Source organism: Dromiciops gliroides, chromosome 1 (genome assembly GCF_019393635.1).
Source record: "Dromiciops gliroides isolate mDroGli1 chromosome 1, mDroGli1.pri, whole genome shotgun sequence".
Taxonomy (NCBI): domain Eukaryota; kingdom Metazoa; phylum Chordata; class Mammalia; order Microbiotheria; family Microbiotheriidae; genus Dromiciops; species Dromiciops gliroides.
In genome coordinates, this window is record NC_057861.1 from 400,695,257 (window position 1) to 400,715,746 (window position 20,490).

Consider the following 20,490-nt stretch of genomic DNA (forward strand, 5'->3'; position numbering starts at 1 on the left):
CTTCCTTCTGCTTTCTTCTATTCATTCATTCATTTTTTATATATATATTTTGTGGGGCAATGAGGGTTAAGTGACTTGCCCAGGGCCACACAGCTAGTAAGTGTCAAGTGTCTGAAGCTGGATTTGAACTCAGGTCCTCCTGAATCCAGGGCCGGTGCTTTATCTACTGCGCCACCTAGCTGCCCCCAATTTTTTATAAGGTTCATTCATTCTTTTTCTTTTAAAATCATTTATCATTCTGTCTGCTAAAAAAGCTCACCCTTGTAACAAATAGCTACACAAAACAAATGAACACATTGACCATGTCTGAAAATTTATGTATTATTCTGTACTTTGAATCCATCACCTCCCTGCCAGTGGGTAGGAAGCACGCAGACTTCATTATTAGTATTCTGGAGTTTTCACATACACTCCCCCCCCCCCCAATTGTGTTGTTCATAGTTCTTCTGTAGCTTTTACAGTGTTGTAGTTGTTGCCTAAATCCTAAATTTAAGATTCTAAATGTGGATTCTAATCTGTTCCCCCAGTTTTGGGGGAAACTGACTAAAATCACTGATAAAACAAGTTTAGATTTTTAAGGGTTTATTGGAAAATAGAAAGAAAAAGATTGAGAACAGAATTCCAACAGCCTGGCATTCCTATCTTTCCTCAAAAACTTTAAAGGTAACAGGCATGGCAGACTTAAGGAGCCCCACCTCATTAGGGGATGAGGCCCATAAAGACTCAGGAATGTCAGAGGGGATTTTGGATACCTCCCCTGCTGTTCCTTGAGCTTTCGTCTTATAGTAGTAAGTGACAGCTATCTTCTTGACAAATTTCAGCATTAGGGGAGGCTAAAAGTAAGTCATCAACATACCACAAAGCCCCACAAAACCAAAAAGAGTAATAAAAATATATTCAAATTCAAACTGGCCAACATCTCTGATTAGTGAAGGTAAAGCTAGAAAAGGGGTACTTAGGATGTTTAAAAGATCCATTTGAAATTTAAAACAGCTGATACTTGATAGTACTTTCCAATTTAAAGGGACAGGGGAGGGAAATCTTACCCAATCAGAAGATCAGAAGATGAACGTTCGGTTTTCCTCTTTGTGGTCAGCCAAACTGGTTCTCCTGGTTCTGTTTACGTCATTCTGTACCAGTTTCTTAGGGTACAGCCATTCCCCAACTGGTGGCATCCTCTTTCTTTTCTGTATTTTAAGAAGAAAATCAAACAAGGTTGAACTAAAGTATAGGAAGAAAGGTTGTGGCTGCAGGATGTTATTCATACATTGTTTGGCTTTCCAAGCAAGAGTCACTTGTAAAATCTAGCTATGGTCATAATTTTATAGTTTTAATAAGCCACCATGCAGCACAAGTTGTATGACTGATGAAATAAGAAAGCTTTGGAGTAAAAACATCCTTAAGCACTTGCTAGGTCACTAAATATGACTACTTATAACTGAATAAACCACATTTATCTAGATTATGTAGGCTTAGCTTAGAATACATTTGGTGGTTATCCTTCCTTCTAGTAAACCTCAGTAGAAGGAATGGGATTGGAATCCCAATTTTTGGTGGTGAATGCTAGAAAGCACTATTCCATCTTTGTTCTATAGTATAGGTATTCTAAGGCTTTTTACCAAGATGTCCAGTAAATTTGATAACAATTTATTGGTTTGGTAGCCTGTTTCTAAGTTTATTTTGTTTATTTGGTAGCCTGTTTCTAAGTGTAATTAATTCCCCACTGGAATAATAATACTTTAAAGTTTGCTGTATGTTTTGTACATATCACCCCACAAATGGACATTTAGCACGTCATACTGGTAGAGATTGTTAGCTGCCAAGATGTCTTATTAATGAAATGAAGTAAGAAATTCAGTCTGAGTTTAAAAATAAACCTTTGAGTACAATTGTGTTGACTACTGTGTCCACTGTCATAGTGTGCAGTGGCTCATCACCAGTAGACTTGCCTCTAGGTAAATTCTTTACTTGTGGTAAAAGAGAAATGAAATGAACAAATAAAGACAAAATGTCTATTAGTCCTTAGTGGTTCCCTTCTACTACTTCTGTGATTGTGGTGGAGAGGTGGAAAAGGAGTCACAGGATGTTAAAGAAATGCCCAGTATGTTACACAATCTATAAACAGTAACTGTAGCTAACAACATTTTTGTATAAAATACTTATATAGATTCAATTGCAAAATGCTCCCCCCCCCTTTTTTTTTTGGTGAGGCAATTGGGGTTAAGTGACTTGCCCAGGGTCACACAGCTAGTAAGTGTTAAGTGTCTGAGGTCGGATTTGAACTCAGGTACTCCTGACTCCAGGGCCGGTGCTCTATCCACAGCTCCACCTAGCTGCCCCAAAATGCTCCTTTTTAATGAAATAAAGGGCCAGTTACTCACTGGTGGAATACTTAGTGTTCATGATTGGGACATAATGAAAATGGATTGTACTGGTGTTGTTAATTTACGGTTTTACACTAATCAATCAAATTGTCAAAGAGATACTTTACAGAACTTAATAAAATAAGTCATTTGGAGAAACTAGAGTTCTAGAATATCAAGAGAAATAATGAAAAAAATTGAGAATGAAGGGGGAATAGCACTTTCAGAACTCAGTCTGTCATAAAGCAGCAGTTGATCAGAACCATTTGAATTAAAGTTAGAGAATTATGTCAATGAAACAGATTAGAAAGGGGAGAATCACAGTGGAACTCAGTAACCTCAAAACAATAAACCCTAAAACATAAGTTGCTTAGTAAAGAATTCTTTATGATAAAAACATCTGGGAAAACTTGCAAGCAAGCTGGCATAAATTAGGCAAAGACTAACACATTATATTGTATTACATAATATTTTCTACACGTATACCTGACCTGAATATGAAATATAGTACTATTAAAAAAATCATACCTTTCACAGTTATGGGTAGGAGATATATTACCAACCAGACAAAGGATAGAGGCAATTATAAAAGATTATATAAGGAATTTTGATTATGTCACAATATTAATCATAGTAGCTAGCATTTATATAGCACTCACTTTGTAACAGCCACTTTGCATTTTATAAATGCTACCTCATTTGATCCAACAACTCTGGGAGATAAGGGCTGTTATTATATGCCCATTTTACATATGAGGAGACTGAAAATGGTTAAATGACTTGTCCAAATTCACATAACTATTAGTATCTTTCTGACCCCAGTCCCAGTTATCTATCTATCCACTGTGCCACCTAACTGCCCATTACATGATATTGAAAAGTTTCTGCACAAATAAACTGAATGCATCTAGGTTAAGAAGGGAAGTGGTCAAATGGTAAAACATCTTTGTGACACATTTCTTTAATGAGTGTTTGGTATCCAGGATGTTACTACATCAAAACTAAAAGCCATTCTGTAAGAGATATGTAATTAAAGGATGTGAATAAATAGTTCTTTTTTGGGGGGGGGTGAGGCAATTGGGGTTAAGTGATTTGCCCAGGGTCACACAGCTAGTAAGTGTTAAGTGTCTGAGGCCAGATTTGAACTCAGGTACTCCTGACTCCAGGGCCGGTGCTCTATCCACTGCACCATCTAGCTGCCCCTGAATATCTTAATAATTCTTAAAAGAAGAATTGCTTATTAATTAAATTAAACTATAACTCTAAAATTCTCCCAATCACTAAGAAAAATTCAGATAAAAACAATCGTAAGGTTTCATTTTATATTACAGCAAAATGGCAATGATAACAAAAGAAGGCAATAGTCAGTGTTGGATGGGTTATCATAAGGCAGGCACATTAGTTTATGCATTGTTAGTGGAACTGTGAGCCAGTGCAACCATTTTGGAATTAGGCAAATATAGTAACTAACATATGCATTCCTTTTTGATCTAGTGATTGAACTACTAGAATTACATTCCAAGGGAGGTCATTGATAAGAAAATTCCCATTTATACCAAAATATTTATAGCAGCACTTTGTCTGGTAGCAAAGAAATGGTAATACAGTAGGTGTCTGTTGATTGGGAAATAGCTTCAGTTGTGGTACATGAATATTACTGTGCTGTAAGAAATGATACAGATGATGAATTTAAAGAAGCATGGAAAGATCTTTGAATTAATGAAGAGCAAAGGAAACAGCACCAAGAAAACAGTTTACACAATGACTTCAACAATGTAGAAAGAATAACCACACAAATACTGACAATGAATGTAGTTATTAATGAGACCATTTCATCCTTTTACTTGGAAAGTATGCTTGTTAGTCTCATTTTTGACATATATTTTATACCGTCCACTGGAGATTTTATAGCACAGTTAACTCTTTTGACTTCATGAAATTTCTGCAGCCTTTGATTAGAGAGTATGGTTTTTTTGTTTGTTTGGTTTTTTTTGTTTTGTTTTGTTTTTTAGTGAGGCAATTGGGGTTAAGTGACTTGCCCAGGGTCACACAGCTAGTAAATGTTTTAAGTGTCTGAGGCTGGATTTGAACTCAGGTACTCCTGACTCCAGGGCTGGTGCTCTATCCACTGCACCACCTAGCTGCCCGGAGAGTATGGTTTTTAAAAAAGATATTCTTGCCTCTTTCCCTTCGATCGAAGGAATCATCAATCCCAAAGGACTAATGGTAAAACATAGTATTCACCTCCAAAGAAGGAACTGATATCAATGGAACAAACCAAAGCATGCTTATTTTTCACTTTCCTTCATTTTTTCTTTTATTCAAGTTTTCTTGTACAAAATAACCAATATGGTAATGTTTTACATAATCATATATGTATAAGCCATACCTGATTGCTTGCTGCCTTAGGGAGGGAGGAGAGGAGGGAGGGATAAAAATTGGAACCCAAAATTATAAATAAAAATATCTATTACTTTAAAAAAACAAAATAAAATAATCTACAAAAATAAAACAACATAGAAATATATTTTGCATGACTGCTTATGTATCATCTGTATCAAGTTAATTGACTTGTCAAGGAGGGGGAAGAGAGAATTTGAAACTCAAATTTTAAAAATGAATGTTAAAATTGTTTTTAATGTGTAGAAAAATACAATATAAAAATTTTCAAGAGGAAAAAAAAAAGTTGGTCTCAGCTTGGTAGTGAGAGAACTACTACAGTCCACAGGAGCCAGACACTTCTTTCTTCTCATAATGGGGTTGATTAGTTTGCTTCATTTAAGGTCAATGTCCAATATGTAGAAAGGAATTAGTTGCCTTTTTCCCCTCTGACCAGTTATAGAGTCAGACTTTGTGAAATGCAGAAATGCTTGGTGATGTTTTGTTTTTTTCATCTGTGATTTAGAGATCTTGCAGTCTTTATCTTTAAGGAAGTTGCTGATAAAGAATTCTCAGTTTTTCCAGAGTATTAGAGCTAAAAGGGGCCTGTGAGAGATCACATAGTTTAAATCTTTACAAATGAGGAAGCTGGAGACTCGAAAGAAGTGATTTTCCCAAGGTTACACTGACTCTTGAATCAGACAAGGAAAATAACATGGACTGCCAAGTTTAAAAACAAACCAAAAAACCTCCCCCCATTTCCCCCCATTTCTAAATTAATTAGAATACAATGATAAAAGTTATATATGCTATCAATCTAGCAGTGAAAATTTTGGTAAATATTTGGTGATGCAGAAGAAAAGAAGTTAATGTCATTCTTTCTCACTTCTTTTTTCTTATAGGTTATCATTTTATTCTGGGCATTCTTCATTTTCCATGTACTGCATGCTGTTCCTCGCAGTGAGTATTTCCTATTTCTTACTCATGTATACTGTACGGTATGAAGTTAATGCATTCAGTATATGGTTTTTTTCATGCTGTTTGACATGCAAAAGGAGCAGCCTTAAGAAATTTCCAACAGGATTCTCTTTGGCGTCTGTTAGATTTAGATGCCAACACCTAGGGTTGAAGTCAGGGAGGATGAAGGGATTTGGAGTGTGAGATATTAAGAGCCAAGGTATACTTAGGAAGTCAGGACAAAAGGCAGCTGGCCATTTGTTATAGATATCCAGCCTCTGCTATGGGCAAAGAAAGATCAGTTTGAACAGAGGTTGTGCTGTCCCTTGGAGGTGACAGTGAAAGCAAGGCATAGTTGTAAATATGGGAGACTTGTAGGTGATAGGGAAGTCTACCTTTTGAGATGCAGGAGCCTAGGCAGAGTTGGAGCTGTGTCCCAATAGATTGCAGCAAGAACTTTTGGATATGCTTTGCTTTAGGAAATTTCTCCCCCAAAAGATTTCTCCCAGCATAAGAAGCTCCTTAGACTATGATGAGGGAGACAGTAGCTTCTGTAGGGTTGAAGAAAATGATTTTCAACTGCTTTCTTTCATCAACTTAATGCATGAGGCTGAAGGGATTTGTCTTGCTTGATAATGTAATGCTGTGTTTCTTGTTAGAAAGGAAACTGTGAGACCAGTTTTGCTTCCTTCAGTCGCTAGATCCTCCCCTCAAGTGTCTGGTGTCTAAGGCTTTAAAATAAAGGCAGCTGCTGGTTGCTTCACTTTGAGCAGGTTTTGGGCCGTCTTCCACCTTCTGACATATTTCCTAGGCTATTTTCCATTAACCTAAAAGAGTTTCAACTCCTCATCTTTCCCTGAATCTCCTGGCATTAAATAGGATCAAAATCCTGAGTCTGATTGATTGAATCAGGCTCTTAGACTGTGCATTTGCTCCATTTTCGATCACTTCTACATTTTGTCAGTGTTTCCATAACTCCAAGATGAAGGTGCTGGAAGACTATTGAAACTTCCAGGGGAAAGGAGTGAAGCGCATGCAAACCACTGAAATCTGGGCAAACCACTTTCTGTGGAAAGAGTGCATTCCTGGCAGCTACTTTGTTCATAAAACTAAGCTGTATTGAAGGGTTGGCTTGCTCTTTGTGGAGGCTGTTTGGGGAACCATGTGCCTCAGAGCTGTATAGCTTTGATAGACTTACTCAAATGTCTGAGTAGAAATTTTAACTTAAGAAAACTGGGTCCAAATCACAGCATATTAATGCTTTGACTCTTAATACTTTTTACAGATGTATCGATCTTAATCACTTAAATTCTCTAAGTGAGTTACTGGGATGCAGCCTTATTGTAGTCTTTGAGGAAGCAAGCTTTTGATGGTTAGTTTTCACTTAAAGGATTTAAAACTGTATTACCTAGCCTGGGTCTCTTATTTTGCAGATGAGGATATTGAAACCTAGAGAGGTAATGACTTGCCCAGGGTCACACAGCTAGTAAGTGTCAAGTGTCTGAGGTCAGATTTGAACTCAGGTCCTCCTGAATCTAGGGCTGGTGCTTTAGCCACTGTGCCACCTAGCTGCCCCAGATTAATAAATAACTGAAAAGCTACAACTTAAAAATTCATTTACAAGTGGTTATTCATATTGTTTAGCTCACTTCACTCTGTATCATTTCATGAGTCTTGCTGGGTTTCTCTGAAACTATCCCTTTTGTCATTTCTTGTTTTTATTTGTTTGTTTGTTTGTTAAGTGACTTGCCCAGGGTCATACAGCTATTAAGTGTTAAGTGTCTGAGGCCTGATTTGAACTCAGGTACTCCTGACTCCAGGGCTGGTGCTCTATCCACTGCGCCATCTAGCTGCCCCTCTTTTGTCATTTCTTAAAATATAATAGCATTATGTTATATTCTTACGCCATAATTTGGCCATTCTCAAATTAATGGGCACTCCTTAGTTTCCAATTCTTTTCTATAAATGTTTTTGCACATATTTTTCTTTTCCTTCTATTTCTTTTTCCTCTTTCTTTGATTTCTTTGGGGAATAGGCCTAATACAGATTGGGTTGGGGCAGCATAACTGTAAAATTGCTTTAAAGAATGGCTGGGGGGCAGCTAGGTGGCGCAGTGGATAGAGCACCGGCCCTGGAGTCAGGAGTACCTGAGTTCAAATCTGGCCTCAGACACTTAACACTTACTAGCTGTGTGACCCTGGGCAAGTCACTTAACCCCAATTGCCTGGACCAATTTACAGGTCAGCTGACGGTGCATTCGTGTTCCTTTTCCCCCAGAGCTGCCCCCCCCCCTCCCCCAGTTGCCATTTGCCTTTTATGTTGATTTTTCTCTGATAAATGGGAGATAGAAAGAACCAGGGCTTGTACTGAAGTTCTCTGATTTTAAATCCAGGGCCCTTTCAACTCAACTGTGTTACTTTTATGCTTCCATTCTCAAGCTGCTGTAACCTTTGGGTAGCCATTGATCATCTGTATCTGATGGGTCTTGGGTTGTAGGGCCATGGTTTTGTCTGAATATTCTGTAACCTGTAGTTGGCATCTCTTCCTTGTCTTTTCCTTCTAGTTGAGGAGAGTGGGCTGTAGGTTCCCCTGCTGGTTTATTTTCTAGAGAACTCCCTTCTGTGGTATTGGGAGTGGATATAATAACTCTGGAATCCCCCAAATCCAGAATTTTTGATGTGGCTTTCTGCACTGTATTTCAGATAATCAAGTTTGGGCTAGCCAGGGGCTGCTTTGTTGTCATCTAGTTAATTTCCTGATCCCCGAGGCCCAGTTCTAATTGCTTGCCTTATGGAAACGTAGTAATTTGTATTAATGACATAGTTGTAAGGTGGAATTATAGATTTGCAGTCACATTTTGCTGTGTTAAACTGGAAAAGAACATATATTTCCTTAAGATAGATAGCTATAGGGAAACCAAGGATTTAGAATCCTTTCATCCGAAGGTCACTGAATACCTTAATGTATATTTAGAACTAAGACCTATGGATTTTAATGAGGAAATTAATGAAAAAAATGTTTGGAGTTAAATTTCTTGCTTTTTGAGTTAATAATACTAGAAGAAAGAGAATATAAGGATTATTTTAAGAACAAGCTGTGTCACTTGGTACAGTGCATTTTTTTAATCCATAAGGAAAAGAAAATAGGGAATAAGATGAAAATTTTTATTTCAAAGTAAAATTATAAAAATTTTTACATCAGTTGATTCTTCTAGTCCTTCTAGTATTAAAAATAAAAAAAATATTTGTTTTAAAATCTAGTTCTTCTCTAAAGACCTCCCCTAACACTTGATGTTTAAAGACCTTGTAATATATAGGTGCTGTTTATATAAAACCCAGAGCCACAATGTAAAACACTATTATATTACATTAGGGTCTTAGGGGAAGCAGTGGGGTGAAGAGAGACATAGTGGTATTTATCTCTTGTGTGGTAACTATGAAAGATTTTCATTTTACATTAATTGAATTTCCTGAGGAAGCAACCGTGATGCTAGTTTAGCAGAATACAGTTTATTCCAATTATAGCTTAACAGTTTCCTCTTTAAAACACACACCTACATGTATCTGAAAAATTGCCCTGGGATCTATGAGTTATTTGCCCCTATAAAGGTTATAGGAAACAGACAGCTTTCAAATTTCCTGAGTTCATTTAGTAGTAGTAAAATTAGTAGCAAAATTTATGCTTCTTTCCAAGTCATTTAAACGCTCTCCCTCCTTGCTGGGGGAGGGGTGATAGACATAATGAATGTTGGGAGGGATGGTCAATGCCACTGAAAGCCTGACTTATTTTCCAAATTGTTATGTGTGTGTGATCACATTGAATCTTTGATGCACATGGATGAATTAGACTAGGACAGTGATTCCCCATCCTTGTTTTGTGGGGGGTAGGTTTTGGGTGGCAAACAACTGAATTCTGTTTGGGATATGGTGAGTTTCAGATCTATGTGGGTCTGGTTTAAAAATGTCCAGCTTGAAATGTCCAGTAGGTGTGATGCTTTCGCATTTAAACATAGTCTCTAAGTTTAGCCTATAAAAAGTGAATAGAGGGGCAGCTAGGTGGCGCAGTGGATAAAGCACTGGCCTTGGATTCAGGAGGACCTGAGTTCAAATTCGGCCTCAGACACTTGACACTTACTAGCTCTGTGACCCTGGGCAAGTCACTTAACCCTCATTGCCCTGTGCCAAAAAAAAAAAAAAAGTGAATAGATCTGTTACCTCTACTTAAAAAAGACAAAATTGATCCTAGACTCTAAGTTTGCCATCTTCTCTTTCCACAACATCCTGGGAAGATTAGCCCCTGCCTCTACCTGACTCCTTTTTAATGGTAGTATGTGGTTTGAACTCCATGTTTCATCCTTGTCTCATTCCTCAGCATTTTAGTGCTTTTTGCTAGTAAACAAATGCATTCTATTGGGAAATAGGTGAAGATAATCAATATTTCTCTTCTATGTTTTCTCCTCTAGATTTGACTGCCTTGCATTTGTGCTCAAATTTTGTGCACTTGGGCTTCTGCCCCTGTATTTCTGCTGTTCTTGCAGTTTGAGCAAATTGGAGAAACAAGGACTCCTTTGATTCTTTGCCTGGACCTCTCTCCTTGCAGGCTTCAAGAGGGCGGGCATGTTTAATTGTGTATTCCTCCTCATTAGGTCCTGTGTCTCTGTTTCTGCGGAGTTGGGTAGTTTGAGTCTTTGGGTATAAACAACGTCTAAGGATATTTGGCCCTGATGAATCTCTTCCATAAATCCAGCTAAAGCTGAGACCTTGATAATAAATTCAGAACGTACACACTGCCCTTTTTCAGGTGTTCAATAGGGGCTAGTAACATGGTAATAATTGTTTTCAATAAGTTTAATCGGCTAAAGGAAACACCTTGTTACTGGAGACTGAGACAAGGGAAGATAGTCTACTGAGGCTGCCAGATGTAGCCAGATGCCTTGGATAGTGACCCAGTAAAGCCGATAGGCTTCCCTGGTAGAAGCCATGTTACACTGGCCATTCCAATACTTCTCTTTTCTGTGCCTGCAACACCATCTCCTTTGTAGCAGAAGACCTGGGCTCACTCTTTTCCCGTGCTTCTCCTCCCTTTGCCCTCCCCCTCCAACCCCTTTCTGTCCCTCAAAAGGCCTTCAACATCAGTTCCCTGAAGAAGCAATTAGGTGGTGCAGCGGGTTGAGCACTAGCTGTGCAATTGGGAAGACCGGAGTTCAGATCCAGTGTTGGACGCTTACTGGCTATGTGACCCTTAGGCAAGCCTCTCTACATGTTCCCTCAAAGGGAAAATGGAGATACTGATAGCACCTATTTTCCAGGGTTGTTGGGGATCAAATGAGATATTTGCAAAGGGCTTAGCACAGTAGGTCTTTAATAACTCCCTCCCTCCCTTCCTGTTGCTTTTGCAGCTGTGTTTTGGGAGAATTTGAAATCATCCAGGAGAGGGCCTGAATGTAGGATTGTAGCCTTGGGAATGGATGTGAGCAATTTTTGTGGAGGTAGAAATGACAGGATTTAGCACTTGACTGAATCTTTGGGGTGAGGGGAGAGTGAAGAGTTAAGGATAACACAAAGATCAACCTGGACAATGCTTATGTCAAGAGATGGTGCCCTTGGCATAAATTAGGGAAGTTTGGGAGTGGGGGGTAGGTTTTGGATGGCGAACAACTGAATTCTGTTTGGGATAGGGTGAGTTTCAGATCTGTGTGGGTCTCGTTTAAAAACGTCCAGCTTGAAATGTCCAGTAGGTGGCTAAAAATGTGTGACTGGAGCTGTGGAAAAGATGTTGGGGCTGGGTCCTCACTCCTGGGGGCAGCAGCATTAAGCCCACGGGAGCTAAATGAGGTCGGGAAATGAGATCCTTGGTGATCTCCCTTTTTTCCTCTCATATGCAGTCTTTCATCATCTCCTGTCTTATTCCTTGCTTCCTCTAGACATGCCTAGGACTTTTTATATGTTTCAGAAAAATCCCTTTATTTAAATTCATCATCTCCTCAAACTATTGTCCTATATTTCCTCTACCTTTCATAGCCAAAATTTAAAAAACTCTAGTGCGTCCCCTATACTTATATTTTATTAACTTGGACCCCATTCTGTTTCAGCAACTCTAGTTCTCACATCTCTCATGTACTTCACTACCCTAAATCACAGCCGGTCATCATGAATAGGCCTCGGGACTTGGCCGCTCACCCTTTCATGTAACACATCCAGCATTTTCAGGGAAGGGGAATTGTAGCAGCTTGTGATGTGTCCTGCCTTCGATGATTTAGCAGCCCTGCTTTATGCTACAAACAGTGACAGTGGGGGGTCAAATGGGAAGGAGCGGCTGCCCCGTGGCAGGGACCCATTCAGTGCCTAGACAAGGCCTGCTCTTTGGAGCCAATTGTGGATACCAAGTAGAGTTTGGAGGAAGGGAGTTAGGGAAATAATAATAGGGAGTAAATTAACTTGACTAAATACAAGTTTAGTGATTGGGTCTGTCAACCTCAGATGTAAAGCTTTAATGAAAACGAAAATCCAAATAAATAGTTTTGTTTTTTAAATGAGTCTTTTCTTTTAAGTGAAACAGGATGGAACAGCTGTGTGCTGCATTTCACTGAGTATCAGCAATGGAAATATTTACTTGACGTGGATGTTGGACTCGGTTTTCATTTCAGCCTCTGAATACACAGATGTCTCCTTGCTTTCCAGCCCTCACATTTATGTAAAATGTTTGACCGCAAAAAAAATAAAATCCTTTGCAGATGACTCATCTTATTACCCTGGGCATCTTGGCCTCTGGGGCCAATCTCCAATTGAAGCAGGGCTCCACAGTCATTTAAAGATAGTTTCTGGTAGCCAAAGGCTTCCCAGTCATGAACTCCTGGCATCAGAGAGTGACTTCAGTTAGAGCTTCTATTCCAAGGTGCAAGGTGGAGTTGTTTACCTTAAAGAAAATGCACTGAAAAAAAAGAAAATGCACTGGATATTGTTTCTGGCTTCTGAAATAGAAAAGCAACAGATGAGTTAGCCTCAGGGAAAGCAGCATTTGTTCACTGGACGGGAGACATGGTTTCTTTGCACACAGTACTTTCACACATACTGTGATAGTTTCCTCTTGGATGGGGCTAAATACAAAAGTATACCTAAATACAAAGGTATACCTGAGACAGAAAGGACCTTAGAATGAGTACTTCAGTGATGTCTTCTCTCTTCTTTTTGACCATAGAAATTAATTGAGTTTGTGGCCTATCTCCCCTCCCCCCCATTTAACATTCTTTTTTAATTTTAAATTCTCTCTTCCTCTTAACCCCTCCCATACCCACTGAGAGAAGGCAAGTAATGTGATATCAATTATACATGTGAAATCATGCAAAACATATATTCCATATTTCAAAAAGAGCAAGCAAAACAAAAAGTGAGGAAATTATACTTCAATTTTTATTCAGATGGATAGCATTTTTTTCATCTTGAGAAATATGTAATTGTCTCGGATCAGAGCAGCCAAGTCTTTCACAGTTGATCATCATTGCAACATTGCCCTTCATGGGCACAGTGATCTCTCAATTCTTCTCACTTTGCTTTGCATCAGTTTGCCATGTTTTTCTGAAACTCCCCTTGCCATTTCCCACAGCACAATATGCTGCAACTTTTTCAGCCATTTGCTGGGCATCCCCTCAATTTCCAGTTCTTTGCCACAAAAGAGCTGCTATAAATATTTTTGTACACAGGTTCTTTTTACTTTGATCTCTTTAGGTGGTATTGCTGGGTCAGAGGTTATGCACATTTTTATAGCCCTTTGGGCCTAGTTCCAAATTGCTCACTAGAATGGTTGGACCAGTTCACTACTCCACCAGCATGTCATTAGTGTACCTATTTTTCCCTCATCCCCGCCAGCATTTGTAATTTCTGATAGGTGTGAGGAGGTGCCTCAGAGTTGTTCTAATTTGGCTTTCTCTAATCAGTAGTGATTTAGAGCATTTTTCTTTTTCTGACCATTAGTCAACTGGGGAATGGCTCTTATATTTGAGAAATGAGGCCTTTATCTAAGAAACATACCATAAAAATTTTTGATATTACTTCATTGTCTGTAGTATCTTTTTGCTTTGTCTGAGTCATGATTGCTATCTACTTTTTTTTAACTATAGCTGAAACATATTAGATTCTGCTCCAGCCCTTTATTTTTTAAATTCTAAATTTTGGAGGGGGGCGGGGCAATGAGGGTTAGGTGACTTGCCCAGGGTCACACAGCAGGTAAGTGTCAAGTGTCTGAGGCCGCCAGCCCTTTATTTTAACTGTGTGTCTTTCTGTTTCAAGTCTGTCTCTTATAATCATTGGATTCTAGTTTCTAATCCATTCTGCTATCACCTTCCATTTTTTGGGTGAGCTCATTCTATTCACATTCAGCTATTACTGTGTATTTCATCCTATTATTTTCTCTCTCTTTGTCTCTCATCCCTCTTCAGAAGTTTATTTTGCTTCTAACCACTGCCTCACTTAATTTATCCTCCAGTTTTTCATTGTACCCCACTCCCATTCTCTTATGCCTTGCCCTCCTATTTCCCTGTTGTGCAAGTTATGTCTCTATATACAACTGAGTGTGTATATACGTGTGTGTGTATAAAAATTAACTTTTTTCTTCCCTCTTTGAACCAATTCTGATGGTTGTCTGTCATGCCTTCTCCACATTTTCCCTTGCATCGTAAAAGCATTTCTTTGCACACCTTTTATGTGAGAAAATGTTCCCCATTCTACCTCTCTCTTCCCCCTTCTCCCAGTGCATCCCTCTTTCTTCTTCATATTTTTGGAGATCTTTCCAACATAATTGACTCACATCCATGCTCTCTGTCTATGTAAACTCCTTTTAACTGCTTTGATAATGATAAAGTTACATGTATCATCTTTCCATATAGAGTTTGAGTCCCTTTTATATTTTTCCATTTTACACTTGAGTATTGAGTTTGAATGTCAAATAATTGCATTTAAAAGTCATTAGCTGGGGGCAGCTAGGTGGCACAGTGGATAAAGCACCGGCCCTGGATTCAGGAGTACCTGGGTTCAAATTCAGCTTCAGACACTTGACACTTACTAGCTGTGTGACCCTGGGCAAGTCACTTAACCCCCATTGCCCCGCAAAAAAAACCAAAAAACAAAAAAAGTCATTAGCTTTCACTTCCCTAATTCTAATACTCTAAGGAATTATTTTCTTCAGTGAGACTTCATACCTCATTTTTTCATTTGGTTAATTCTGCTTTTTAAGGATTTTCTTTGAATTTTTTATTCCTTTTACCACACTTTTACTTCTTTTCATAATTTTCTTGCATCACTTTCATTTCTTTTTCCAATTTTTCTTCTACCACTCTTATCTCCTTTAAATCTTCCAGGAATTCTTGTTGGACTTTGAGGCTTTTTTCACATTATTGTCTTCTTTTGAGTTTATGGCTTGGTCCTCTCCTGCCTCTGTAGTAGCTTTTTATGTTCAAATTATTATTCTGTTAATTGCTCATTTTTTCAGTCTGTTTCTTGACTTTGGACTTTATGTTGGGTTCTGTTCACCTGGGGGTGGGGAAACACTGTCCCAAGTTTCAAGCTTTTTCATGCTGCTGTTTTCAGAGCTCTTTCTGGGAGTCTGCAAGTTTTTGGTGCTTTCATTGTGGTGTGATCCTGGGAGAGGATCACTCTCCTGGTCTGCACTCAGGCCCCTGTTTTCCTGCAGTTGCTCATGCTAGCACTCCTCTTTGCCTTGGAAGTGTCGCTAGAGCCCCTGCTCCCTTTTGATTTACTACAGCCTTCCTTTCTACCCTGGAACTGTAACCCAGAACTGCTTATGGGCAACAGGGCCAACCAGACCAGTGCCAGCAGAGTCCCTTATAATCTGACCAGTTGTCTGACTCCATCTCTAGGTTGAGAGCTCTGGAAGCTTCTGCTGTTGCTGCGACTGCAGTTGCTGCCACCACATATGTGGATTCTAGCTAGAGAGGTGCTCCCCCCTTCTCCCCCCCCCCCCGCCATGTTACAGACTTCTGCTGACCACCTTAAGTTTTCTTAGGCTGGAACAATGTCTCATCTCAACTCTGTGCTGGTTTTGCTGCTTCAAGTTATTTTAAAGTTATATGGAGGAGAATGTTGGGAGTTCAGCAGGGGGACTGCCCCTAATGCATCATCTTGGCTTTGCCCAGCTTACCTCCAACTTTCCCCCGTCTTTAATAGTATTTTTTTCCCACTTACATGGAAAAAGCAATTTGATCACTTCTAACTCTTAATCTCTGGCCTCTATCCCAGGGCCAGATTGGGTGTATGTAGTTAGAGACCCTCTCAAAAAGATATGCCAGATTGGTACTTGGCTCACATTGGTAGAACCTGTCATTATGCTATAAAAGCCCTCAAGAATCCAAGGTGAACTATACATCCTGATGATCCATCGCCATACTGGACATCTCGGAATTGGATGTCCAAAACTGAATGTGTTATATTCCCCCCACTCCTCTTCCTAACTTCCCTATTACTTTGTTACTCTTTTTTTTGCGGGGCAATGGGGGTTAAGTGACTTCCCCAGGGTCACACAGCTAGTAAGTGTCAAGTGTCTGAGGCTGGATTTGAACTCCTGAATCCAGGGCCGGTGCTTTATCCACTGCGCTACGTAGCTGCCCCTTCCCTATTACTTTGAAGGGCACCACCATCCTCTCACACAACTCCTCTTTCCCCTCCCATCCCCATCCACTGCGCCACCCAGCTGCCCCCCATCCACTCTTAAATCTTATTTATTCCACCTTAGGGAAGGGATTCTTAGCACAGTGCCTGGCATTTATATAGTAGGCACTTAAGGTTCTTTCTACAAGCATTTATTAAGTGCCTACTATATAAGAGAGGTTCCATAGTGATGCTTCACACCAACTCCATGAGCAAGGTACTATAGATACTGCTCTCCCCATTCTATAAAGGCGTTTGAATAAGATTGTGGGGACAGTAAAAAGCGATTTTTGAAAAACGCTTTTCTCTCCCATTCCTACACATGTGATCATGCACTCAATTAAGAAATAACTTGGAGAAAACTTGTTTAAGGGGATGGTGTTAGGGTGGGAATGACACAATAGCTGTTTTCTAGCATTTGAGAGGAGGTGACTGACAGGGAGAGGGGTTAGATTTGTTCTGCCTTTCCAGACTCGGCATAATGGATGGGTTTTGCAGAAACACACATTTAGGTCTGATAGAACAAACTCCCATGTTTGGAGCTATTTGGCTGCCTTAGGAAGGAAGAGGGTTTGCCTTCATTAATGGTCTTCAAAGGCTGATCACGTGTCTTGTATGACATAGGGCAAATCTGCTTCAGGCTTCATAAAATGTGTAAAAAAGTAGTTTCTGACTTTATGACAGATTTGTCAGTCTATGCCTCCTATGTCCAAGTTGTTTCCTGACTAGCCTAATTTACAAAACTTTCACAGGGATCCAAATATACACAACGAAAGCCAGCCTGGTCAGTCAGCCTCCTTAGAGTAGTCTGCTCTGTCACTGAGGGGTCCCCATGGACTTAGCTGTTTTTCCTTCAGCTCCCCAGTCACAATGCAAGAGTCCATTCTGGGAAAACCAGAGGTTAAGACAGAGGTCCAGGTTCTCCTTTAGAGTGGTTTGAAGCTCTCATCATAGGAGTACAATTTAAGAACAACATTGGCACCAGGATAGTAACAGAACTAGAGACCATGGAAGTTTTCAGTTTGCACATGTCTCTTGTTGAAGTGAAAATAGATTTGTTCTTGACTCAAAAAGCAGCACTGGGTGTAATAGATTACAGAGTTTGTTGTGACTAAAAGCTTTTTAATTAAGAGCTGTTCAAACCTTCCTTATGAGGCAGTGATTTCTCCATCCCTGGAAGCCTTAAAGTGATGCTTAGAGTGGGAGTTCCTGATCATGTATAGATAGACGTAGTAGATGTATAGATGGTACTAGATGACTCCCGAGGTCCCTTCTACCTCTGAAATTGTGTTCCTGTGAACATGCAACTATCCATTTGCAGATTCTTCTTAGCTTAGTTATATTATTTCCTTTCCATTCCCAGTACTGCCACATTGGTTCAAGGCCTTTCACCTCAATACCTGGATCACTGATAGTCCTCCAGTCAGCCTTCCTTACTCCAAACCATCTTGCTGACTGTTGCCAGACTCAGTTTCAGAACATCACTTTTTGTCATTACACCTAAATCACTAAAGAAACAGGAATTGTGATGCTATTCCCCTGCACAAAAATCTGGAGAAAAGGGAAGATCCTTGGCTTGGTATCCAAGTTGACCCCAGTTTACATTACACCAGCCACTACTACTACTCCAGGTGGATTCTTTTCCTTATTGGCCTTTGACTAAATGGTAAGCTTTTCTATCTCATGTCTTGTTTTCATGAAGTTACTCTTGACTGAATACTTTCATGTCATCTCCACAATCAGTATAAAATTGTTTTGGTTTTTAAAACCCTTCATGACCCATATAATCCCTTTCCAATCTTTCTACATTTCCATCCCTTTTATGTTCCTTACAATCCAGCAACTGAATCCCCAGTGTTCCTTACAGAAGTAACTCCATCTCCCCACTCAGTATTTTCACTGCATGTCCTGTATTGTCTCTAATACTCTCCTTTCTCATCTCTACCTCCTGCTTTTCCTGGTTTCCTTCAAAGTAGCAATTTATCTCCCATTTACCTTCTTTGCATGTTTGCATTTTCCCCCACTGGTCTGCTGAAAAGGTAGAAAGGATCTCTACTTGAGTGATGATTAAAGGACGGAAAGGAGGGAAATGATGCAAGAAACATTCTGAAAATATAGTGGGATTTGGTGAGTGGTGGAGAGAGGAGAGTCATAGATTCAGGGTGTCAAATTGGAAAAACGTAAGGTAACTATTGATAAACAAGAAGTCTAGAGGACATCCTGATTTGGGGGGAAGGTAATGAGTTCAATTTCATGTTTTGAAGTTGAGGTGCTTAGGGGTATAGAAGATTTTGGAATCTCCCACACAGAAATAAAAATTGAGGCCAGGAGACCTGGAGAAATTCAGTGGAGAAAATGAATTGCAGAAGAGTAGAAGTATTGAATTCTGGAAAAGGGAGACCAAGCATCCTGGAAGCACACTATATTCATGGCAGGGATCAGAACAGGAATCTTAAGGGTGAGTTGTTCATGCCTTTAGGGAAGGATAAATCCAATGAAATACATCATGGCAAGGAAAGATTTTCTCATACTTGGCCTTCTTCCCTTTCTGGCTCTCTAGGTTGATTCTTTCTGATTTGAAGCAAACCTTTCTGAGACTCCTCAGTTTTCTGAAAAACAGTCGTTTGACTTTCAGTGCATATGAATAACCTGGAGAAGGCTGAAGCCACCAGTACCAAGTGATAGATTGTAAATACATTAAATACCCTGGATGGGTATTTATCAGTGCTTTGTTTTCCTTTCTGTATATAGAGCCCGCTTATGGGGAAAGAGGATGAGCTTGAGCCAAATATTTATTGGGGTCTCTATAAAATGAGAAGGGATGGTTTTAATGACTTGGAGTCTCTTCCCTTTATAAATTTGTGATGCTGTGACTTTAAGCCCGGCAAACCTTTTTGATGGACAGCTTTTGGTGGGGTGGTGGAGGACTTAGACCATGGATAACTTTTTCTTTATAGCCCCTGCTTTTCCCACCACTTTGCAGCCCTCCCTGGAGGGGTGATGGCCTCTCTCATTTTGCTACCAGGGTTGTTCTCTTCAATGTGATCCTTGGACACTATCCCAGTTACTTTACCACACCTTCTTCCTCTAGTACTTCTGCCAACTTCCTGACCTTTGCGAATTGCCTTTTTGCCACCATCTCAGATTGGGCTCCTTTTCTTTGCTTCCCTTCCCTTCCTTTTTCCCCTCATTGTCCAAACCTCTTTGGAGTAACTCAGCTAAGAGCTCAACCTTTTACCCATTCTGTTTCTTTTGAGGGTTCCCTTTTATATATAATTTGGGAAATCCTGGATTTAAGGTTTTTTAAATCTTTTAAGAATCTGATAAATAAGTTTTAGAAATAAGAACCACTGAACCTTAAAATTGGAAGGGATCTCTTAGAGTAGATGAGCAACAAAAACTTTTGGAGGAAAAAATAAAATGACCATGCTTGGCGACATTGCTCTGTTTTTATACTGTGCATTCTTTAAGGTGTTTTTATCTTTGTCTCCCTAGTACTTAGCTTATACTCTTTGTTCCATTGGCCGGGTTGATTTTGTGTCTCTGTCTTAGGGGAGATGGAATTAACTGGTAGTATTGATAACTGAGGCTATATAAGAACTTCCAAGTCAGACTAGCTCAAAGAGACAACATGGATATATCAGAAAAAGTGAGCTCATTACATGATTAACAAACTAGGGAGAGGGAGTTGTGGCTAGGGGGTGGGTTTGAAGCTCACATAATACTTTCTAGTTTCCTGACTGCTTGGATTTAGCAACAAGTTTATGCTGTTCTAATTTTAACAAGGAATGGTTGACTAAAATTAGTTGGCTTACTGCTATGAGAAGGTAATGCATTTTAGAAAACCGTGGTACATGGGACTTGTGGTGGTAGAGACCATGCTGATCCTATGTCCAGAGAACAGACTGGAGGTAGATCAACTAATGTGTGGAATTTAGGAGAATAACTTGGAGAATAACTATAAAGGTCAACCACAAAACCAAGGCTTTTCCCTCTGCCTTCTCACTAGACTGTATAATGAAATAGGCAGAATATGCTAAGTAAATATTAATCTTATTACATTGGAGATGAATTTTTTCTGAAGTTCTCAATTACTTTAAAATAGACACAGATGGTCCAAGAACTAACTCGCT

The 20,490-nt window shown here is 39.4% G+C and overlaps 1 protein-coding gene across 3 annotated transcripts in view; it reads left to right on the forward strand.

Annotated features, from left to right (window-relative positions):
* The window catches only part of PLPP1 (phospholipid phosphatase 1), a 121,552-nt gene that overhangs the window by 99,017 nt on the left and 2,045 nt on the right, over positions 1–20,490 (forward strand). For all 3 annotated transcript variants that reach the window (XM_043976886.1, XM_043976884.1, XM_043976885.1), the window contains one exon: positions 5,645–5,702. In XM_043976886.1, the coding sequence (XP_043832821.1) occupies positions 5,645–5,702 (58 nt within the window). The remainder of the gene's footprint in view (positions 1–5,644; positions 5,703–20,490) is intronic.